We start from the raw sequence: 21,531 nt of genomic DNA, 5'->3' as shown, positions 1-21,531 counted from the left end.
TAAACGTTTCCCTGAAGAGCAGCATGTCACAAGTAGAAACTAAAACTCAGATGAAATCCCTAAGTTTTGCAGAAACATCTTCAAGAAAGGCTTTTTATTTACTACCGTCAAATGTGATGTAATAGCACTTGTGCGAAAAAGACAGAAAGGAGGATCCGGTTGAAGGGTGGGCTAACGAAGCTCCTCTCAGAGAAGACCACCCCCTGGTGGCCACGTGCAGCAAGGGCAGCGACCAAGACTGGAGGGCTGGCTTGGGATCCCTGCAGAAATCCCGCCACTTCTTGAGGATGTCCCCTCAAGCTGCAAAAAGCTAGCTACCAGCTGGCAACAACAGATTCTAACGCTGTCTATGACAAGGACTGAGTATTGCCCTGAAACGCTCTATAGCCATATTCGGTTTCAATCCCAGAGGTATTAAGTGTTAAATACTCGAAAGTGTTGGAGAACCGAGTCTCAGGGTGGGAGGCACGGGCGGGCGAAGGGAGTGATCACCATCCGCCAGCTCTCTCCTTTGAGCCTCAGGCCAAAGCAGCTATTTTCCTGATTTGGGGGAATTCAGTGTGGCCTTCACTCTTCCCTCTGCCAGAGCTCCGGGCCCCCAGTTTGCTGCACCGATTGTGTTAACCAGCCCTTTGCTTTTTTGCCAGCAGACAAGTCACTTCCCTTTTTTCATTTTCGTGACATTCGGACCTATATTTTCTTTTGCCCAACACAATTGTTGTGTTTTGCTTTCTAGGAGAGTTGAAATGAGAAACAAAAAACCAAAAACCTGATATCTTGGAAATAGAGAGAAAAATGGTGCAGCCCCTCATTCTCTTACTTGCCTTTGTATTAACCTGCGGATGATATAAAACATGATGCAGGAAGAGCAAGACAATGTCCAGTAAACCACTGCGTAAAAACTAAGTCATTAAAATTCTTTTTGTTGTTGTTTTTTAAATTTAAAACGAAATAACACGAGTAAGTAAAGGAGAGAAGGCTGTTTCTCCCCGACATAATAGCCGGGGCCTCACCCCCTGCATTCTGACCCTCAGACAGATGAACAGACTAAGAAACCAAAGAGAAATACCCAGACTGAATGAACAATGCAGAGTTGCTAGTTTCTGTGCTGGAAGCTTCCACTGAGAGGCATCATCAATGAGTCCCCCGAGCCCAGCTCAGAAATGTTGAGTCTAACTAGTGCTCAATAGTTGAAGTAAAAGATTGAACAATAAAAGCTGTGGTGGCAAAATGACAAGTATTTGCTTACTGAAGGTGAAATGATTACAGTTGGGCTATTCCCCTACTTTTGTCTCAAAAGTTGAGACAAATTTTGCCCTAAGCATCTGAGGGCTGTTGACACTTTGATACCTGCTCAGGGGAGGAGGAGGTCAGCGCTGAGAGCTAGGGTCCCTCACAAAAACACTCCAGGGACAAGGGCAAGGATCTAGGGGTAATAGCTGTTTTGCTAACAAAGAAACCAGCCCCTCCACAGCAGAGGAATTCTAATGTCCTCAGGACAAGGTGAGCCTGCCCTCAGGGAGTGAGTCCAGGAGAGGCTGGGCTGAGGACACTCAGTCACTCCAGAGGCACATGTTAGTAGAGGTGATAACAACCTTGCGAGTGAGGGGTTGCTGAGAAAATAAAATGATCTGGGATTAGAATCTTCACAGCTACATGTCCCAGACCAGAACCGGGCTTCCTGCTGGGGACACTGGCACAGCCCGAGGAGCACTGTAGACGGGTTACAAAATGGCAGAAGGATAGTGTCTGTATTATTAGTCTTGACCCTGAGGCTCCAGTGAAGCATAACTGCATGGACCTGCATCAATTATTTCTAGAATGAAGAGATACATCCAAGAAACTCATTCACTTATCACCACAAGCCTCTAATGTGAGTACAACAGTAATTAAAACCCAGTCCTGGTTCTAAAGAGCTTATTTACCATACGTGGTCTGGTCAGAACCTAGCAAGATACAAAAACCCATAGGATTGAAGGATCCTGTCTCTGTATGAAGTAAAGAGGGTAAAAACCTAGTCCACGATCAAGGCCAAAGCTTCTTTCTAACACAAAGAGCAATGTTCATATATGAAAACATATGCGAGCAGGTGTGTGTATGAGTACCTACATGCCTACATCACTCCAGTCTTTAGGACAAAGACGTTTCTCCTTTGGTTGATAAGTGTCCATTGGGATGGACGTATCAGAAGTTTATTGGGAAATAAAGCTTCCATTGCCAACGTAGTATTTTAGATGGATGACATCTTCTTACACAATAAGGAGAATGCATAAATGAAAACAAAAAAAGGAAGTAGAAGTGGAGAGGATGTTCAGAAAATGAAATTGTCCGCGTTCCCTATTTAAGAGCCATGCTTCGAGTTGGTCCTCAGAGAACCTCGGCCCCGAGGTCCCCCAGCCGCCCAGCTCAGCCCTGCCAGCAGCCCCCTCGGCTTCCCCATGGCTCTCCTGCGCCCTCTGCTGACCGCCCTGGCGCTGCTCGCCTGCCGCCCTGGAGGCTCTCTGGGCTGTGCCCTGCCTGGGAGCCACGCGCAGGTTAGCAGGGACAACTTGGTGCTCCTGGGCCAGATGCGGAGACTGTCCCCTTTCTTGTGCCTGCGGGCCAGAAAAGACTTCCGCTTCCCCCGGGAGATGCTGGAGGGCGGCCAGCTCCGGGAGGCCCAGGCCGCCGCCGCCGTCCTGCGGGAGCTGCTCCAGCAGACCTTCAACCTGTTGCACACGGAGCGCTCCTCGGCGGCCTGGAGCCCCGCGCCGCTGCACGGACTCCGCTCTGGCCTCCACCGGCAGCTGGAAGCCCTGGACGCCTGCTTGCTGCAGGCCACGGGCGAGGGAGAGCGCGGCCCGGGGATGCACGGCCCTGCCCTGGCCATCAAGAGGTACTTCCAGGACATCCGCGTCTACCTGGAGGACGAGGGATACAGTGACTGCGCCTGGGAAATTGTCAGGCTGGAAATCATGAGAGCCTTGTCCTCCTCGGCGACCTTGCAAGACAGCTTGGCCATCAAGGATGGAGACCTGGGGTCACCTTGAAGTGATTCTCAATGACTCACGTGCCACATCACCCTGCACTATGTCTGCTCACCTCAAGAGACTGTCACTTCAGCCTTCATCACAAAATTTATTGACTTTAATTCCACAAATATTTTGTGAGTAGTATTAAGCAAGAATATGTAAAAAAAAAAAAATCCGGCTTCAGGATCATCAGTCCTTAAGAGATGATTGCCCTGATGTTATTTATTTATTGTTTATTTATTTATTTATTTATTTATTCATTCATTCATTCTTTTGACTAATTTATATTTATGTTTCCATATAAAGGTTTTTGTCTTTACATTGTGTTAAAACTTATAAAACGTACTCACCTTTTCATTTTATTAAATATGCATTTTGTCTTAATAAATTCTTATCAAAGACAACTTGTTGAGTCTCTTTCTTCTTAAAACCTAAGTCCAGGGTGCCCGGGTGATTCAGTCAGTTGGGTGCCCAACTTTCACTTGGGTCCTGATCTCACAGTTCATGAGTTTGAGCCCAGAGTCGGGTTACTGATAAAGGCCCTACTCACTTTTCCACCTTCCCCTGCATGAGAGCCTCCCTCTCCCTCATCCCAAGCCTCACCATGGTGCCCTTCCCCTGGGTGCAAAACCTCTGTGACCCCAAACAGAGGGACAGTTCCAGAAGGCTTAGCTTTGGACAGATTTCCTTGATGCACAGCAGAGAAGGCTCTAGTAAGATGCTTATACTTTATCAGTGACCTCTCCTCTCTCCTGACAGTGTTTTCCTTTCCACGTAAAAAAAGTGAGCATCAGATGTGCCTCATTTTCATCTTCTTCATCCCAGCCCTACAACCACCTGTAGGTATTATCTTGCTTCTGTCATTCTGTTCATACCCAGACTATTTGAAATTCTCTTCGGTGTCTGTTCCCACTTCGCGGTCAGGTCGTCCTGCCCTCACTGTAACGTGGCTTCAGCCTCCCTGTTCTCCTGAAACTGCTCGGCCCAGGTTGACACTAAACCGCATCTTACTGAGGTCAGAGATTGCTGTCAGTCAGCCCTGGCTGCCATTTCCAAACATCTGAGCCCTTTGGCCACCCCTCCACTTTCAAGTCTGACCTCCATGTGGCTTCTGTGTCTCTACTGTCTTCTGCTTTTCTGCTCCTGCTCCGCTCTTTCCTCTGTTGACTATTTTCTCTCATCTTGGGGCAATCTGGGTGTTCCTCAAAATTCTATGCTGCGTGCCACACTCCTTCCTCTCTGCACATACCGACTCAACCTCCCAAATAGTTCCAAGTGTCATCTCTGAGATATGACTTCCAGGTGCGTGTCTTTGCCCAGAATCGTATCACCAGCATTAGTCATCATCTCCAAACTCTTATTTCTATCTGCGCTCCTACAATATCTCCACTGATCATGTTCAGAATTGACCATATCATGCATTTATTTGGCGAACTCCTACAGATCCTTGGATGCCAGCTTGGCAGATGCTGCTTGTAGAGTTTGTGCCCCTTTCATGCTCCTTTGTGCTCCCAGCGTCCTGTCCTTTCCCTGTCCTGGCCACAGAATGACATTACTTGAAAGCTCAATGACCCAGAACCACCAGACTGGAAGCTCTGTGACAGCAGGCGGTGTGTCTACTATTTCGTTGTATCGGGCACCCACCGCAGCACCCACGGATAGAAGATGTATTCACTACTTAGTTGTTGAAAGTGAAATTCCAAGATTCTGTAATATCTTTCACTTTGGTGTGTAGTTCATGCAATTGCTGAAATGGAATCAACAATCATCAGACATGATTTCTCCAAGAAACTTTAAGTCCAATGGACCAACTCCAGCTGCTCCAATCTGTCATAGTGTCTGCTGCATCTCCTTCGTTGTTCTAGAAAGGACTCCTACATAATTACTTATCCCTTCAGGTTGGGGGAAGAGGAGAGACTACAAGGCAGTAGAAAACCCCATTTTTTAAAGAAATCTGTGGCGTCAGCACATAAATGACACCAGATTGTCATTTCTTCCTTTAAAAAATGGTGACAATATTAGTAGTGGTCACACAGGAAATTATAAGGATTAAATGAAATAAAGTTTGCAAATTTTAGACTGAATCATAGTAGATGAGAGTCCACCTGACCGCAGTAAATGGTCGCTGCCTGCAGGGCTAGTAGGACATCCAATACTGGGTTGAGTCCACACTCAGCCAAACCAGCTCAAGCTTTCAGTGCAGCTCCCTTAACACCCTCAGGGGTGTGCATGGGGAGCTCCTCCCCCCACCGAGAACACTCCAGGAGAGGGCAGTGTCTGCAGGACTGGGAAGGAGCAGAGCCCAAGTTTCCCCTCTGGGGTCAGTACCTGGAACACAAAGGAGAGAGATCTCACAGCGCAAGGAAAGTCTTTGCAGGGAACCAGCATCTTGAACGTTGTCTGCCAGAAATGGCTGTTCTATGAATAGTATAAGAGTGGTCAGAGCTCCTTCCCTCAGGCTCACTCATATTCAGACATCTTCTGGTGATATTTTTTTTAATTTTTTAATTTTTAATTTTTAATAATTACATCCAAATTAGTAAGCATAGTGCAACAATGATTTCAGGAGTAGATTCCTTAGTGCCCTTACCCATTTAGCCCATCCCCCCTCCCACAACCCCCCCAGCAACCCTCAGTTTGTTCCCATATTTATGGATCTCTTCTGTTTTGTCCCCTCCTGATTTTTGTCTTTCTCTGACTGACTAATTTCACTTAGCATAAAGCCTCCAGTTCCATCCACGTAGTTGCAAATCTCAAGATTTCATTCTTTTTCAATGCCGAGTAATACTCCATTGTGTATGTGTGTGTATATATATATCTCACATCTTCTTTATCCATTCATCCATCGATGGACATTTGGGCTCTTTCCATACTTTGGCTATTGTTGATAGTGCTGCTATAAACATGGGGGTGCATGTGCCCTTCCAAAACAGTATACCTGTATCCCTTGCATAAATCCCTAGTCGTGCAATTGCTGGGTCGTAGGGTAGTTCTATTTTTAGTTTTTTGAGGAACCCCCATACTGTTTTCCAGAGTGGCTGCACCAGCTTGCATTCCCACCAACAATGCAAAAGAGATCCTCTTTCTCTACATCCTCGCCAACATCTGTTGTTGCCTGAGTTGTTAATGTTAGCCATTCTGACGGGTGTGAGGTGGTATCTCATTGTGGTTTTGATTTGTATTTCCCTGATGATGAGTGATGTTGAGCATTTTCTCATGTGTCAGTTGGCCATCTGGATGTCTTCCTTGGAGAAGTGTCTATTCAAGTCTTTTGTCCATTTCTTCACTGGATTATTTGGTTTTTGGGCATTGAGTTTGATAAGTTCTTTATAGATTTTGGATACTAACCCTTTATCTGGTATGTCATTTGCAAGTATCTTCTCCCATTCTGTCAGTTGCCTTTTAGTTTTGCTGATTGTTTCCTTCGCTGTGCACTAGCTTTTATTTTGATGAGGTCCCAGTAATTCATTTTTGCTTTTGTTTCCCTTGCCTCCAGAGACGTGTTGAGTAAGAAGTTGCTGCGGCCAAGATTACAGAGGTTTTTGCCTGCTTTCTCCTCAAGGATTTTGATGGCTTCCTGTCTTACATTGAGGTCTTTCATCCATTTTGAGTTTATTTTTGTGTATGGTGTAAGAAAGTGGTCCAGGTTCATTCTCCTGCATGTTGCTCTCCAGTTTTCCCAGCACCACTTGCTAAGAGACTGTCTTTATATCATTGGATATTCTTTCCTTCTTTGTCAAAGATTAGTTGTCCATACGTTTGTGGGTCCATTTCTGTTCCACTGATCCCAGTGTCTGTTCTTGTGCCAGTACCACACTATCAGGATGATTACAGCTTTGTAGTATAGCTTGAAGTCTGGGATTGTGATGCCTCCTGCTTTGGTTTTCTTTTTCAAGATCGCTTTGGCTATTCGGGGTCTTTTCTGGTTCCATACACATTTTAGGATTATTTGTTCTAGCTGTGTGAAGAATGCTGGTGTTACTTTGATAGGGATTGCACTGAATATGTAGATTGCTTTGGGTAGTATCGACATGTTAACAATATTTGTTCTTCATATCCAGGAGCATGGAATCTTTACCCATTTTTTTTTGTCTTCTTCAATTTCTTTCATAAGCTTTCTATAGTTTTCAGTGTATAGATTTTTCACCTCTTTGGTTAGATTTATTCCTAGGTATTTTATGTGGTTTTTTTTTTGTGCAACTATAAATGGAATCAATTCCTTGATTTCTCTTTCTGTCACTTCATTGTTGGTATATAGGAATGCAACTGACTTCTGTGCATTGATTTTACCTGCCACTTTGCTGAATTCATGAATCAGTTCTAGCAGTTTTTTGGTGGAATCTTTGGGGTTTTCCATATAGGGTATCATGTCATCTGCGAAGAGTGAAAGTTTGACCTCCTCCAGGCCAATTCGGATGCCTTTGTGTTGTCTGATTGCAGAGGCTAAAGCTTCCCAATACTGTGTTGAAAAACAGTGGCAAGAGTGGACATCCCTGTCCTGTTCCTGACCTCAGGGGGAAAGCTCTCAGTTTTTCCCCATTGGGGATGATATTAGCATTGGGTCTTTCGTATACGGCTTTTATGATCTTGAGGTATGATCCTTCTACCCCTACTTTCTTGAGGGTTTTTATCAAGAAAGGATGCTTTATTTTGTCAAATGATTTCTCTGCATCTATTGAGAGGATCATATGGTTCTTGTCTTTTCTTTTATTGAAGTGATGAATCACATTGATTGTTTTGCGGGTATCGAACCAGCCCTGCATCTCAGGTGTAAATCCCACTTGGTCATGGTGAATAATTTTTTTAATGTATTGTTGGAGCCGGTTGGCTAATATCTTGTTGATTTTTGCACCCATGTTCATCAGGGAAATTGGTATATAGCTCTCCTTTTTAGTGGGTCTCTGTCTGGTTTTGGAATTAAGGTAATGCTGGCTTCATATAAAGAGTTTGGGGGCGCCTGGGTGGCGCAGTCGGTTAAGCGTCCGACTTCAGCCAGGTCACGATCTCGCGGTCCTTGAGTTCGAGCCCCGCGTCAGGCTCTGGGCTGATGGCTCAGAGCCTGGAGCCTGTTTCTGATTCTGTGCCTCCCTCTCTCTCTGCCCCTCCCCCATTCGTGCTCTGTCTCTCTCTGTCCCAAAAATAAATAAACACTGAAAAAAAAATGTTTAAAGAGTTTGGAAGTTTTCCTTCCATTTCTATTTTTTGGAACAGATTCAAGAGAATAGGTGTTAACTCTTTAAATGTTTGGTAGAATTCCCCTGGAAAGCCATCTGGCCCTGGACTCTTTTTTTTTTTTGGTCAGATTTTTGATTACTAATTCTATTTTTTACTGGTTATGGGTCTGTTCAAATTTTCTATTTCTTCCTGTTTCAGTTTTGGTAGTGTATATGTTTCTAGGAATTTGTCCATTTCTTCCAGATTACCCATTTTATTGGCATATAATTGCTCATAATATTCTCTTACTATTGTTTTTATTTCTGCTGTGTTGGTTGTGATCTCTCCTCTTTTATTCTGGATTTTGTTTGTTTGGGTCCTTTCCTTTTTCTTTTTGATCAAACAGGCTAGTGGTTTGTCAATTTTGTTAATTCTTTCAAAGAACCAGCTTCTGGTTTCCTTGATCTGTTCTACTGGTTTTTTGGTTTTGATAGCATTGATTTCTGCTCTAATATTTATTATTTCCTGTCTTCTGCTGGTTTGGGGTTTTATTTGCTGTTCTTTTTCCAACTTTTTAAGGTGTTAAGTTTAGGTTGTGAATCTGTGATCTTTCTTCCTTCTCTAGGAAGTCCTAGATTGCTATACCCTTTCTTCTTATGACTGCCTTTGTTGCGTCCCAGAGGTTTTGGGTTGTGGTGTTATCATTTTCTTTGGCTTCCATATACTTTTTAATTTCCTCTTTAACTGCTTGTTTAGCCCATTCATTTTTTAATAGTATGTTCTTTAGTCTCCAAGTATTTGTTACCTTTCCAAATTTTTTCTTGTGGTTGATTTCAAGTTTCATATGCATGGTATGATCTCGATCGTTTTTGTATTTGTTGAGGGCTGATTTGTGTTCCAGTATGTGGTCTATTCTGAAGAATGTTCCATGTGCACTGGAGAAGAATGTATATTCCGCTGCTTTAGGATGAAATGTTCTGAATATATCTGTTAAGTCCATCTGGTCCAGTGTGTCATTTAAAGCCATTGTTTCCTTGTTGACTTTTTGATTAGATGATCTGTCCATTGCTGTGAGTGGGGTGTTGAAGTCTCCTACTATTATGGTATTACTATCAATGAGTTTCTTTATATTTGTGATTAATTGACTTATATATTTGGGTTCTGCCACATTTGGTGCATAAATGTTCAAAATTGTCAGGTCTTCTTGATGGATAGACCCCTTGATTATGATTTAATGCCCTTGTTCATCTCTTGATATAGTCTTTATTTTAAAGTCTAGATTGTCTGATGTAAATATGGCTACTCCGGCTTTCTTTTGTTGACCATTAGCATGATAGATGGTTCTCCATCCCTTTACTTTCAATCTGAAGGTGTCTTTAGGTCTAAGTGGGTCTCTTGTAAACAACATATAGATGGATCTTGTTTTCTTATCCATTCTGTTACCCTATGTCCTTTGATTGGAGCATTGAGTCCATTGATGTTTAGAGTGAGTACTGAAAGATATGAATTTATTGCCATTATGATGCTTGTAGAGTTGGAGTTTCTGGTGATGTTCTCTGGTCCTTTCTAATCTTTGTTGCTTTTGAGATATATATATATATATATACATATATATATATATCTTTTGGTGTATATATATATATCTATATATCTTTTGGTGTGTATATATATATATCTATATATCTTTTGGTATGTGTATATATATATATATATATATATATATATATATATATATTTCATCTTTTTTCCCTTCAGTGAGTCCCCCTTAAAATTTCTTGCAGGGCTGGTTTAGTGGTCACAAACTCCTTTAATTTTTTTTGTCTGGGAAACTTTTTCCCTCTCCTTCTATTTTGAATGACAGCCTTGCTGGATAAAAAATTCTTGGCTGCATATTTTTCTGTTTCAGCACACTGAATATATCTTGCCACTCCTTTCTGGCCTGCCAAGTTTCTGTGGATAGGGCTGCTGCAAACCTGATCTGTCTTCCTTGTATGTTAGGGACTTTTTCTCTCTTGCTGTTTCACGATTCTCTCCTTGCCTGAGTATTCTGTGAATTTGACTATGATATGCCTTTTTGATGGTCAGTTTTTGTTGAATCTAATCTGAGTCCTCTGTGCTTCCTGGATTTTGATGTCTATGTGTTTCCCCAGGTTAGGAAAGTTTTCTGCTATGATTTGCTCACATAATCCTTCTACCCCTATTTCTCTCTCTTCCTCTTCTGGGACCCCTATGATTCTGATTTTGTTCCTTTTTAATGAGTCACTGGTTTCTCTAATTCTTAAATCGTGCTCTTTTGCTTTAATCTCCCTCGTTTTTTTGGTGTCAGTATTCTCTATAAGTTTGTCCTCTATATCACTGATTCTCTGTTCTGCCTCATCCATCCTTGCTGCCGTGGCATCCATCCGTGATTGCAGCTCAGTTATAGCATTTTTAATTTCATTCCAGCTATTTTGTTACTTCTTTTATAGAAGGGATTCTAATCTATTTTCGACTCCAGCTAGTATTCTTATTATTGTGATTCTAAATTCTGGTTCAGACATCTTGCTTGTATCTGTGTTGGTTAAATCCCTGGCTGTCGTTTCTTTGTGCTCTTTCTTTTGGGGTGAATTCCTTCATTGTGTCATTTTGAAGGGAGAAAAGAAATTAATGAGGTAGAAACATTGAAATTAAAAAAATTAAAATTAAAAAAATAGTAAATTTAAAAATTAAAAACATACACACACACAAATCGAATAGATGATACTAGATCCTAGGTGTGTTTTGGTCTGGGTGTTGAAAGTGTTTTGACAGATTAGAGAAAAAAAGGGGGGGGAGAAAAAGAAAAAAAAAGGAAATCATTTGAGAATTTGAAAAAATGAATACACTAAAGTAGACTAAAATGAGACGATGGGGGTAAAATAGAATTTGAAAAAATATACACAAAATTAAAGAATACAGTAGAAAAAAATTAAAGAAAAATATTTTTAATAAAAATTAAATATTATATGATTTTTCTTCTTATGTATTCAAGAAAAAGGAAAAGAAATGAAAAAGAGAAAAAAGATAAAAAAGAAAAAAGAAAAAAAGGAAATCGTTTGAATATTTGAAAAAGTGAATACACTGTAGTAGACTAAAATAAAATGATGGAAGTAAAATAGAATTTGAATAAATTTACATAAAAGCAAAAAATATATTAAAAAATTAAATTAAAATATTTTTAATAGAAATTGAAAGTAAAAATGAAGTTTTTCTCTTTCTGCATTCAAGAAAAGAAAAGAAACAAAACAGAGAAAAAAAGAAAAAGAAAGAAAAAAAGGAAATTGAAAATTTGAAAAGGTGAATACACTGAAGAAGACTAAAATAAAATGATGGAAGTAAAATAGAATTTGAAAAAATTTACACAGAAGTAAAAAATATAATAATAAAAATCAAAGAAAAATATTTTTAATAAAAATTGAAAACAAAAATGAATTTTTTCTCTTTCTGTATTCAAGAAAAAGAAGTGTAATAGAGAAAAAGAAACAAAAAAGAAAGAAAATTGAATAAATCAACCTGCTAACAGATTGAGGTAGGACTGAAATTACTTCGTTTTCCCCTAGAAATCAGTCCGTGTAGCGCTTTATAGTCCATAAAGCAAGCCAGCGGTGAGACTTGTGTTCTTGAAGAGCAAAGTTGGCCCAGTTGGGCGGGGATCAGTGTAACAGCTCCGTTCTCCACTAGATGGCGCGGCTAGCCTACTGGGGTGGATTATTGCGACGCTCATAGGTGCGTATGCGCATGCGCGGGACTGGTGAAAATGGAGCCACCCAGCTACCCAGTGTGTCCTCCCTGATTGGCGATCTCGCACCTGTTCTCTGCCTTCAGCTCTCGTCCACTCCCCGCTTTTTCACTCTCCGTGACCAAGCCCCAGGCAGTACCTCTCTCCCGAGTTTTGCCTCAGATGAGGCTGTTTTCCCTGTCCCCTTACTTGTGAAGGACTGCGGCTTTGACCTGTTCCGCCCCTCTGCAGGAGGGTCTCATCGACCAATGGCTGAATGTCGGCTGCACCCAGGAACGCTTGCTGGACCCTGCTGCTGCCGGTGCCCTGAGACTACGGCCAGGTGCCAGCCTATCCCAGAAAAAGTTCACAAGATAGTGTAGCAGCAGCGTTTCAGGGATTATGGAAAATCACAACACACATCTGGCACCAGGCTTCACCCTTAACGACCTTGTTCCAGCACCAGCGAATGTGGCCGTTTTCTGCGGTCTGCTGGGACCAAGTGGCTTCAACAGTCTCTACCAAATGTCCTTCCAGCAGTGGAACCGCTTTTCTCCGTGTGGCCCGAGAACCTCCCGGACCCCACTCTGTTCCTGGGGATTCGCCCTTCTCACCAGAGCACTGCCAGGTATGGAACTGCAGAGTTTCAGACTCTGCACTCCCCGTTTATAGAGTCTTAATGGAATTTAAACCCTCTCCTGTCTCCTTTCTCCCTTTTTAGTTTGGTCCCTGCGGCTGTTTCCAACTTTCCACTTTCTCTCCAGCTGCTTTTGGGGAGGGGTGCTTTTCCCGTATTCTCCCCCCCTCCCCAGTCTTGGTCCTCTCTCCGCCCCCAAAAGTGGTTCCCTACCCTTCGCAGCTTCTCGCTCCCCAGATTCACCTCTCCGCGCCGCGTACCTGCTGAATTCTGTGGTTCAGGTTGTGCAGATTGTTGTGTTAATCCTCAGATCAGTTTTCTAGGTGTGTAGGATGGTTTGATGTTGGTCTGGCTGTATCTCATGGACACAAGACACACAAAAAACTTCCATGCTGTTCTGCTATCTTGGCTCCTCCCCCTCTTGTGATATTTTTAGAGGCACAGTGGAGAAGACAAAATTCAAAGAAACCAGGAAAACAGTTTTAGAAATTATGAAGGAGAGGGTGATGAGAAATAGGACACTCAAAGATTTTTACCCATTGACTCTCACAACCCTAATTCAAAACCTATCTCTTGGGTTAGTATTAGGATAAAGTAAGTGAGTACTTCCCTCAAGCACAGAATTAGAGAAGGTACCAAATGTAAAGAATCCATATAAATAATATCTAAATCAATGTTAAATCATGTATACTAATGCAAAACCTTCATGAAGTACAAACACCAAAAATTTAAATAAAGGCAAGAAATCAGCCTGCACTTGGAAGTTCCTGAGAGTCTTCAAAGGAAGAAGCAGGATGCATAGGAAATTTGGGCAAATTCCATCCAGTCTTTCAAGTTCTTACAAAGAAAATGAAAAAATTGACCCGCTAAATGCCCTTAATGCTTGCAGACAACTCTTTAACCATAGAGTCAAGGTGAGGTCCTATGAAAGACGCTTCACTAACCAAACGTTAAATACAAATTATTTAACACTCTCATGGGGGACACAAAAGATCATCAAACATACAGTTCTGCCAACTGGAAGAGGTAAAGGAGTAATCTTCACTGTATTATTGAGTTTGTGTCCATCAGCGGTAGCAAACTAAGGTTATGTCCAAGTGTTGTTTTAATGTAAATAAAGTATAGCTTCAATCCTATTGAAAAAGTTCCCTAAAATATTATTTGAGTGTTTTTATTGTGAAGAAGTTTTGATATTTATGTGTGACATTTTGATTTATTATGCACTGTCAACTATTTCATGGTGACCAAGTAGATGACAGTGCTGAGTGAGTTTTGCTATTACTCTTTTGCAAAGTGCAATCATACTCCCTCCTTCCCATGGGCAAACGGTGCTAGTAGTCAGCCGAGGGCTAGTGGGCACAAGACTCCCTCACAGAGAGGATCCAGAGGATATGGACTCCAGACTTGCTGTGTCCACCAGGTCCTCACTGTGTCCCAGGCGAATGCTGTCATCCCTTCCACCCTCCGCTGTAGCCCAATCATCCCACCCTACTGTCTCCTATCCTCCCATTGCTTCATTGTCCCATTGCCCTATGGTCTCTAGTCCTGTCGTCCTGTCGCCCCTTCGCCCCAAGGATGCACCTCTCCGTTGCCCCAGCACCCTTTGGCCCCATCTCACATTGTCTCATCCCCCCATTACTCATGTGCTTTCCTCCCGTTGTCCCATCACCTCATCACCCTCACATCATCCCGTCCCCTGTCGCCCCATCCTCCCACTGTCCTGTCATCTCTCGCCCCCACCAGTGCCCCATCATTTCAGTGGCCCATCATCCCATCGCCCTATCATCCCATCCTCCATTCATCCTGTCCTCCAGGTACCCTATCTTCCCAACGTTCCTTCATTTCACCCCTCCACCAGCACCCCATAGTCACAGTGGCCCATGGACCCATCAGTGCATCCCTTGCGTTGTCCTGTCATCCCGTTGCCCAATCGTGCCATCATACCGTGGACCCTCTGTCTTTTTGCCCATGTCCCACAGTCCCATCACCCCATCGCTACATGTGCACCTACATGTGTAGCTGTATGTTTCCCATCTTGCTATTATTTTCTTTGTTCCTATGGCGCTCTGTGCCTTTCTTTCTTAATTTCCTGCCTCCTTGGATGAATCAATGGTTTTTCAATGGTTCCATTTTATCTCCATAATGGACTCTGAGTTATTCTTTTTAATTTTAGTTTCCTTTATACTCTTTACCATATATTATTTCAAATTATCACACTCGACTCTTTCTGTAGCTTTCCCTATATTGTTGTAAGACCCTTAAACTAGCATGCTTCATTTGTCATCATCCCACCTGTGGCTCTGTGTGTATGGCCCCTGTGACTTACCTCTTACCGCTATACGTGTTTTAAATGGCTGGACACAATTTTCTTATTTTTGTATTAGACAATGCAATACTTACTATTCTGTATACCTCAAAATTTCCATCTAGTATGATTTTCTCCTTTGCTTCAAGAGTATCTTTTAACCATTCTTACAGTACAAGTCTTACCATGAATTCTGTCAGCTCCTATATTTCTGGAAAAGTCTTTATTTACCTTTAATTTGAAGGATTTTTTTGGCTGAATTGGAAAGTGCAAGTTAAAAAGGTTTATTCCCTCAGCCTTTATATATGCCATTTAACTGATACTGACTTTGCATAATTTCTGTTGAGAAATCCAAAGGTAGTTTTCTTTTCTTTCATCAAATGTAATCTCTTCCGATATGTAACTGCTTTAATATTTTTGCTTTACCAATTTTTCTCAGCAATTTTATGATGATGTGCTTTGCGCTGGTTGTGCTTGTGTGTGTGTGCGTGTGCGTGCGTGCGTGTGTGTGCGCGCGCGTGTGCGCTGCTTAGAGTTTATTGAGGTTCTTGGAGCCAAGGTTGGTGTTTTCATCTAATTCACAAAATTTCCTGCCATCATCTCTTCCAGTGTTTAGTGGGCCTTTCTCACTCTTATGGCCCTGGAAGAATCTGAGACCCTCATTTCATTCCATGCTCCTGTTGGACACATTCTACTCTTGTGCATTTAAGGATCCTGATCTTTACATCTCTACCTCATTTATCCTTCTCTAAAGTGCATGTGGGTTTTTATTTATGTCTTCCATTTCTATCCTTTAGGAAACCTTCAGGAAGAAAGACATGTTTCTTGTTGAACTCAAGGAGATGTTGTTCTTTGCCTCGACATCACAGACAGTTTTCCAGTTGTTTCTCCTAAGAGCACATATTCAGACCTTCTTGATACATCGTGACTGAAACCGCACTCTGTTCCTTTTTCAAATCGAATCTTACACCAATTATGTATTCCATCATGATTTCATTTTCCTCTCTCATATAATAAGAGAGTTGACATTGATCTCTGCCTGGATTGGCAGGTAATCATTGTGGAACCATTTCCGGACAGTGGATCCCACCAGTTGAACATCAGATATATACTTTATCCTAAACTTAACTGTCACTGATAACACAACCATTTTGGATATCATGTGTTTTACCAGTCTCATCCCCAATTTTCTTCCTTGTTACATTGCATTTTCTGTACTTATGAATACCTCTTACTTTTTCATAGACAATGTTATGTCTGGACTTCTTCTGTACTGTTCCTTTATTTTTGATTAAATGAAGATTTGATGTTTAGGGAGAGCAATGATTTCAGAAAAATCATAACTTCTTAGACATCATTAAGTAATGAATTTGCAATGGATATGATAGCCAGGGATGCTTCTGTCATAAGATGAAAACATGAAAGGTAATCAGAAAATTTCTGTTCTCCAATATCTAACGAGCAAACTTAAAAAGCAAGAGCATCATCAGTAAAAGCCAGAATCAAGAAAGGGTATAATTTGGGGATTCAAATGTATGAGAATTTCACAATAAGAATTGTTAGCGAGATTTATGACTGTGATAAAGGATTATGTACTGCATGTAGATTTTACCCAGGAATTTAGATGTTTGATCTTGAATAATTCACTTAACCCCTCTGGATCTCAGTCTCCCCATAATAAAGTAGGTTGGAAATGTTCCTAGAATTGTATTAAATAATCTAGAATATTTCAAAGTACTTAACAGAGTGTCTTCCACTGAGTGAGGACTTAACAGGTGCTGACAAGTTTCTTATCTTTTCATATGCATCTACAAGAGGATAGTGAATTGATAGCCTTGTCTCTGTTACTCACTAAAGAATGCTGATAGTCTAAACACACAGAATTGGGAACATGTGAATCTCACTTGTATGTAATTGTATACATGATAATATAATGTACACATTATACATTCTGATACCTAGCACATTCCTTCTTCCACTTTGTTTCCCTGGACCCTATTCTTTCACTCCCATATCATAATATTTCCTTCAGCCCAAGAGTAGGAACCACCCCGCCTGCCCCCCCTCTGCCCCCCCCCCCCCTGCAGTGAGCTCTGCTCTCTACATTCACTCCTCACTAACCTGTCCTGTCCATTCATAGAGCTGCTTCCTCTTCCGTTGTGGTTTCTGTCTGGCAATTTTACTTCCAAGTACAAAGCCACCAGCTGAAACCAATAGCTGTGTGAAAGTTCTAGGTTTTTTGCAGACTCTCCTAGGAGAGGCCTTGTTTTCTTCTTTTTCTCCTGGTGGCTATTTTTGGACATGAGGGGATGTCCCTGCTACAATGATGTAATGGTGGCAATAGGGGAAAAGGAAAGAGAAAGGATCATTTTACTCTGTGGCCTGTCATGATATTTACAAAGGAAGAGTGCCACCTACAGGCCTAAGAAGGACAAAGATAGTGACCAAGTCTGGAGATCTGGCTTGTGTTCTAAGTGCAAGTCTGCAGGAGATTTTTCTCAAGAGCAAAAAAGTCTCCTATCTGGAAAGAACTGACTCTAATAGTATAATACGTCAATTTCTGTAGTTTTTATATATTTTTGAAAAAAAACATACTTTTCTTAGAGAGTTGGTAGCTTCACAGCAAAATTGACTACAAGATAAGGAGATTTTTCACATATTCCCTAGTTCTGTATTTGCATAATCTCCCCTATCATCAACATTCCCTCACCAGATGGAACAGTGGTTACAATTGCTTCCAACCTTGGGGCACCTGGGTGGCTCAGTCAGTTGAGTGTCTGACTTTGGCTCAGGTCATGATCTTGTGGTCTGATCTGTGAGTTTGAGCCCCACATCGGGCTCTCTGCTGACAGCTCAGAGCCTGGAGCCTACTTCAGATTCTGTCTCCCTCTCTCTCTGCCCCTCCCCCACTCATACTCTGTTTCTCTCTCTCTCTCTCTCTCTCTCAAAAAGAAACATTTAAAAAATTAAAAAAAAAAATTGCTTCCAACCGTGTAACTGTTAGCTCTTAAAGGTTGTGAACATGTCTTAAATATTTCAATGATCTGTGGCACTCCAAAGCTCAACCTTGGAGCAGTCCAACAAAACCTTATTCCTTAGTATTTATTCTCTCATTGTTTTTCTTGAGTATCACACAAGAAGCATTGACGTTGATATCGTGGAAGAGACACAAAATGTCTGCAAGCTCAGTGTGTCAAACGTCGGGATAACGGGGCTCTGTGATTGGAGGAGTCTATCTCCATTGATTTCTGGGTCTCAAGGTCATCTTGGGAGAGGTGGCCTTTGCTTACCTGTGAGCTGTCATTGGCTGTCTTGTGGATGTTGCTTGTATCTGAGCCTCAATATTATACAGGCTCTGGGAATTAAATAGAAGTAGATCATATTTTATGATTTAATTCTACAAAACCTACCAAAACTTCAATAATTATATCTAGTACTAAACAGAAAAAAAATATTTTGACAGTGCCTTCAAGAGTATCTAGAGGCAGGTGCAGTTAAAACTTACATTCTCATCAACACAGCATTAAAATCCAGGACACTAAAAACAAATGTCAAGTAAATAAGATATTTTTACAATTGCTGTTAGCAATTTGGAATTATTTTAAATATTTGAATACATTGAAATCATTAATATCTCTTTTTAGAAATTGATAATTTGCATATTTGGTTTACATTTTATAATTAATATAAGTAAATACATTATAAGTTACTCATCACATTTAGTTATACACTTAAGCATCAATGGATTTAAAATTTAGCCCGTAGCTTAAAATTTTTAGTCATTATTATCCCTGTACTTATAAAGAATAAAAAGAGTAACTTTACACTCTCTTTTGTATGTACAAAACTCAGATATAAATAGAGTATAAACTATATAGAGAGAGCATAAACTATATATATATATTATATATATAATATATATATATAATATATAATATATATATATGGTATCTGCGCTATTAATATCTTGGATGGTTCAATAAAAAAAAAAAAGACTCTGGACACATGGACCAATAATGAAAATAATATATATGGTTGGAAACAGTGCTCTAAACCCGTGTAGAAAGTACATAAAGGAAATCAAAAACAGAAGTGGAAAGTAAGGGCAACCTTCAGAAACTGAAAACTACTATGTTCCCTACTTAAGCCACACGCACAAGGGAAGATGTTCAGAGAACCTAGAGCCACGGGTCACAGAGTCGCCCACCCCAGCCGGGCCAACAGCATCTGCAAGATCCCCAATGGCGCTGCCCTCTTCCTTCTTGGTGGCCCTGGTGGCGCTGGGCTGCAACTCCGTCTGCTCTCTGGGCTGTGACCTGCCTCAGACCCACGGCCTGCTGAACAGGAGGGCCTTGACGCTCCTGGGACAAATGAGGAGACTCCCTGCCAGCTCCTGCCAGAAGGACAGAAACGACTTCGCCTTCCCCCAGGACGTGTTTGGTGGAGACCAGTCCCACAAGGCCCAAGCCCTCTCGGTGGCCCACGTGACGAACCAGAAGATCTTCCACTTCTTCTGCACAGAGGCGTCCTCGTCTGCTGCTTGGAACACCACCCTCCTGGAGGAATTCTGCACGGGACTTGATCGGCAGCTGACCCGCCTGGAAGCCTGTGTCGTGCAGGAGGTGGGGGAGGGAGAGGCTCCCCTCACGAACGAGGACGTTCATCCCGAGGACTCCATCCTGAGGAACTACTTCCAAAGACTCTCCCTCTACCTGCAAGAGAAGAAATACAGCCCTTGTGCCTGGGAGATCGTCAGAGCAGAAATCATGAGATCCTTGTATTCGTCAACAGCCTTGCAGAAAAGATTAAGGAGCGAGAAATGAGACCTGTTCAACATGGAAATGATTCTCACTGATTCATCATGCCACACTTTCCACCTGTCCTGCCATGTCAAAGACTCTCATTTCTCCATTCTGCTGTGACATGAATGGCATCAATTTGTCCAATGTTTTCAGGAGTATTAAATGACATCATGTCAACTCTACAAGCACTAGCCACTTATCAATGACCATACTGATGTCTATTTATTTATCTATTTAACTATTTGTAAGATCAAATTTTTTCATATAATATGTGCACATTTATATTGTGATAATATAATAAAATGTATTGTTTAAATTTTGTCAATTTAGTGTTTGTTTTTTGTTTATTCAATTTTACTATAGGAAGTGTGTTTAAAAAGAAATCCAGGCCTAGTTTTGTAACTTGATTTAAAAATGGATGGCATGGGGCGCCTGGGTGGCGCAGTCGGTTAAGCGTCCGACTTCAGCCAGGTCACGATCTCTCGGTCTGTGAGTTCGAGCCCCGCGTCAGGCTCTGGGCTGATGGCTCAGAGCCTGGAGCCTGTTTCCGATTCTGTGTCTCCCTCTCTCTCTGCCCCTCCCCCGTTCATGCTCCGTCTCTCTCTGTCCCAAAAATAAATTAAAAAAACGTTGAAAAAAATATTTAAAAAAATAAAATAAATTAAAAAAATGGATGGCAAAGGGTGCTTGGGTGGCTCAGTCAGTTGAGCGTCCAACTTTGGCTCAGGTCATGATCTCGCGGTTTGTGAGTTTGAGTCCTGTGTCGGGCTCTGTGCTGATAGCTGGGAGCCTGGAGCCTGCTTCAGAATCTGTGTCTCTCTCTCTCTCTCCCCTCCTCCACTCACACTCTGTCTCTCTCTCCTTCAAAAAATAAATAAATAAATAAATAACATTAAAAAAAAATGGATGGCAAAATGCGTTTACCTATTATATTATGTTAACATCAGAAGTAGCAACTGACTTCCTATAAGACAAGTTGTACTTTGCCCCGAGGTTGTAGGACCTAACAAATACAGTTTCCTTTTTTTTTGTTTTAATTTTTTTTTAACATTTATTTATTTTGGAGAGTCAGAGACAGAGCACAAGTCTGGGAGGGGCAGAGAGAGGAGATACAGAATCCGTAGCAGGCTCCAGGCTCCGAGCTGTCAGCACAGAGCCCGACGTGGGGCTCAAATTCGCAAACTGAGATCATGACCTGAGCCAAAGTCAGACGCTTAATGGACTGAGCCACCAAGGCGTCCCACAGATACAGTTTCTAATGTCTTTATCTTTCATTTTTCTAGGGATAGATCTAAAAACAATAACCAGGAGCACCTGGGTCGCTCAGTCAGTTAAACATCTGACTCTTGATTTGGGCTCAGGTCATGATCTCACGGTTTGTGAGATGAAACCCCGTGTCGGGCTCTGGGCTGGGCTGGAAGCATGGAGCCTGCTTGGGATCCTTTGTCTCTCTCTCTCTGCGCCCCTCCCCTGCTCATGCTTTCTCTCTCTCTCTAAATAAACATTAAAAATAATAAAAACAATAATCATACTTAATGTTATAATGAAGAAGGCAAATAAGTGAATTCTCTCACCTGGTGCTAGAACGAAGTATGTCAAGAAATAAAAATAAAAGCTGCCCATCTCTACAGTTGACTGGGAGACATCGGAGTGCAAATTACCATTGTCAGAGGACAAGTGAGCTTGCATTTTACAAGTAACGCCATGCCTAGCGGTCCATACGTGACAATGGGAAGCCAGAAACAGAGGTGGACATGGGGGGAGACAGTGTAGTGTGAGAAAAAGACATCAACTGGATTCTAAGGATCCTCAAGCATTCAAGGGAGGAGAGAGAAGAGACACAAAGGATACACAAGTATACTGACCATTCAGTAGGAGGATAACAA

At 41.8% G+C, this 21,531-nt stretch overlaps 2 protein-coding genes across 2 annotated transcripts; both read left to right on the top strand.

Annotated features, from left to right (window-relative positions):
• Window positions 1-2,438: 2,438 nt before the first annotated feature.
• On the top strand, window positions 2,439-3,081 carry LOC125150649 (interferon omega-1-like). Its single transcript, XM_047830794.1, has one exon. The coding sequence runs from the start codon at window positions 2,439-2,441 to the stop codon at window positions 3,027-3,029; it is 591 nt and encodes a 196-aa protein (XP_047686750.1). The 3' UTR covers window positions 3,030-3,081.
• Window positions 3,082-18,839: 15,758 nt separating this feature from the next.
• LOC125150421 (interferon alpha) lies at window positions 18,840-19,814 on the top strand. The gene has a single exon (XM_047830358.1). The coding sequence runs from the start codon at window positions 19,085-19,087 to the stop codon at window positions 19,664-19,666; it is 582 nt and encodes a 193-aa protein (XP_047686314.1). The 5' UTR covers window positions 18,840-19,084; the 3' UTR covers window positions 19,667-19,814.
• Window positions 19,815-21,531: the final 1,717 nt, after the last annotated feature.

Source organism: Prionailurus viverrinus, chromosome D4, assembly GCF_022837055.1.
Source record: "Prionailurus viverrinus isolate Anna chromosome D4, UM_Priviv_1.0, whole genome shotgun sequence".
Classification (NCBI taxonomy): domain Eukaryota; kingdom Metazoa; phylum Chordata; class Mammalia; order Carnivora; family Felidae; genus Prionailurus; species Prionailurus viverrinus.
Note: the sequence above shows the minus strand (reverse complement) of the source record. Positions and strands in the feature narration are given on the sequence as shown.

Excerpts from the sequence above, each read along its gene's own strand:
- LOC125150649 (XM_047830794.1), top strand. The coding sequence starts at position 2,439 with ATGGCTCTCCTGCGCCCTCTGCTGACCGCCCTGGCGCTGCTCGCCTGC.
- LOC125150421 (XM_047830358.1), top strand. The coding sequence starts at position 19,085 with ATGGCGCTGCCCTCTTCCTTCTTGGTGGCCCTGGTGGCGCTGGGCTGC.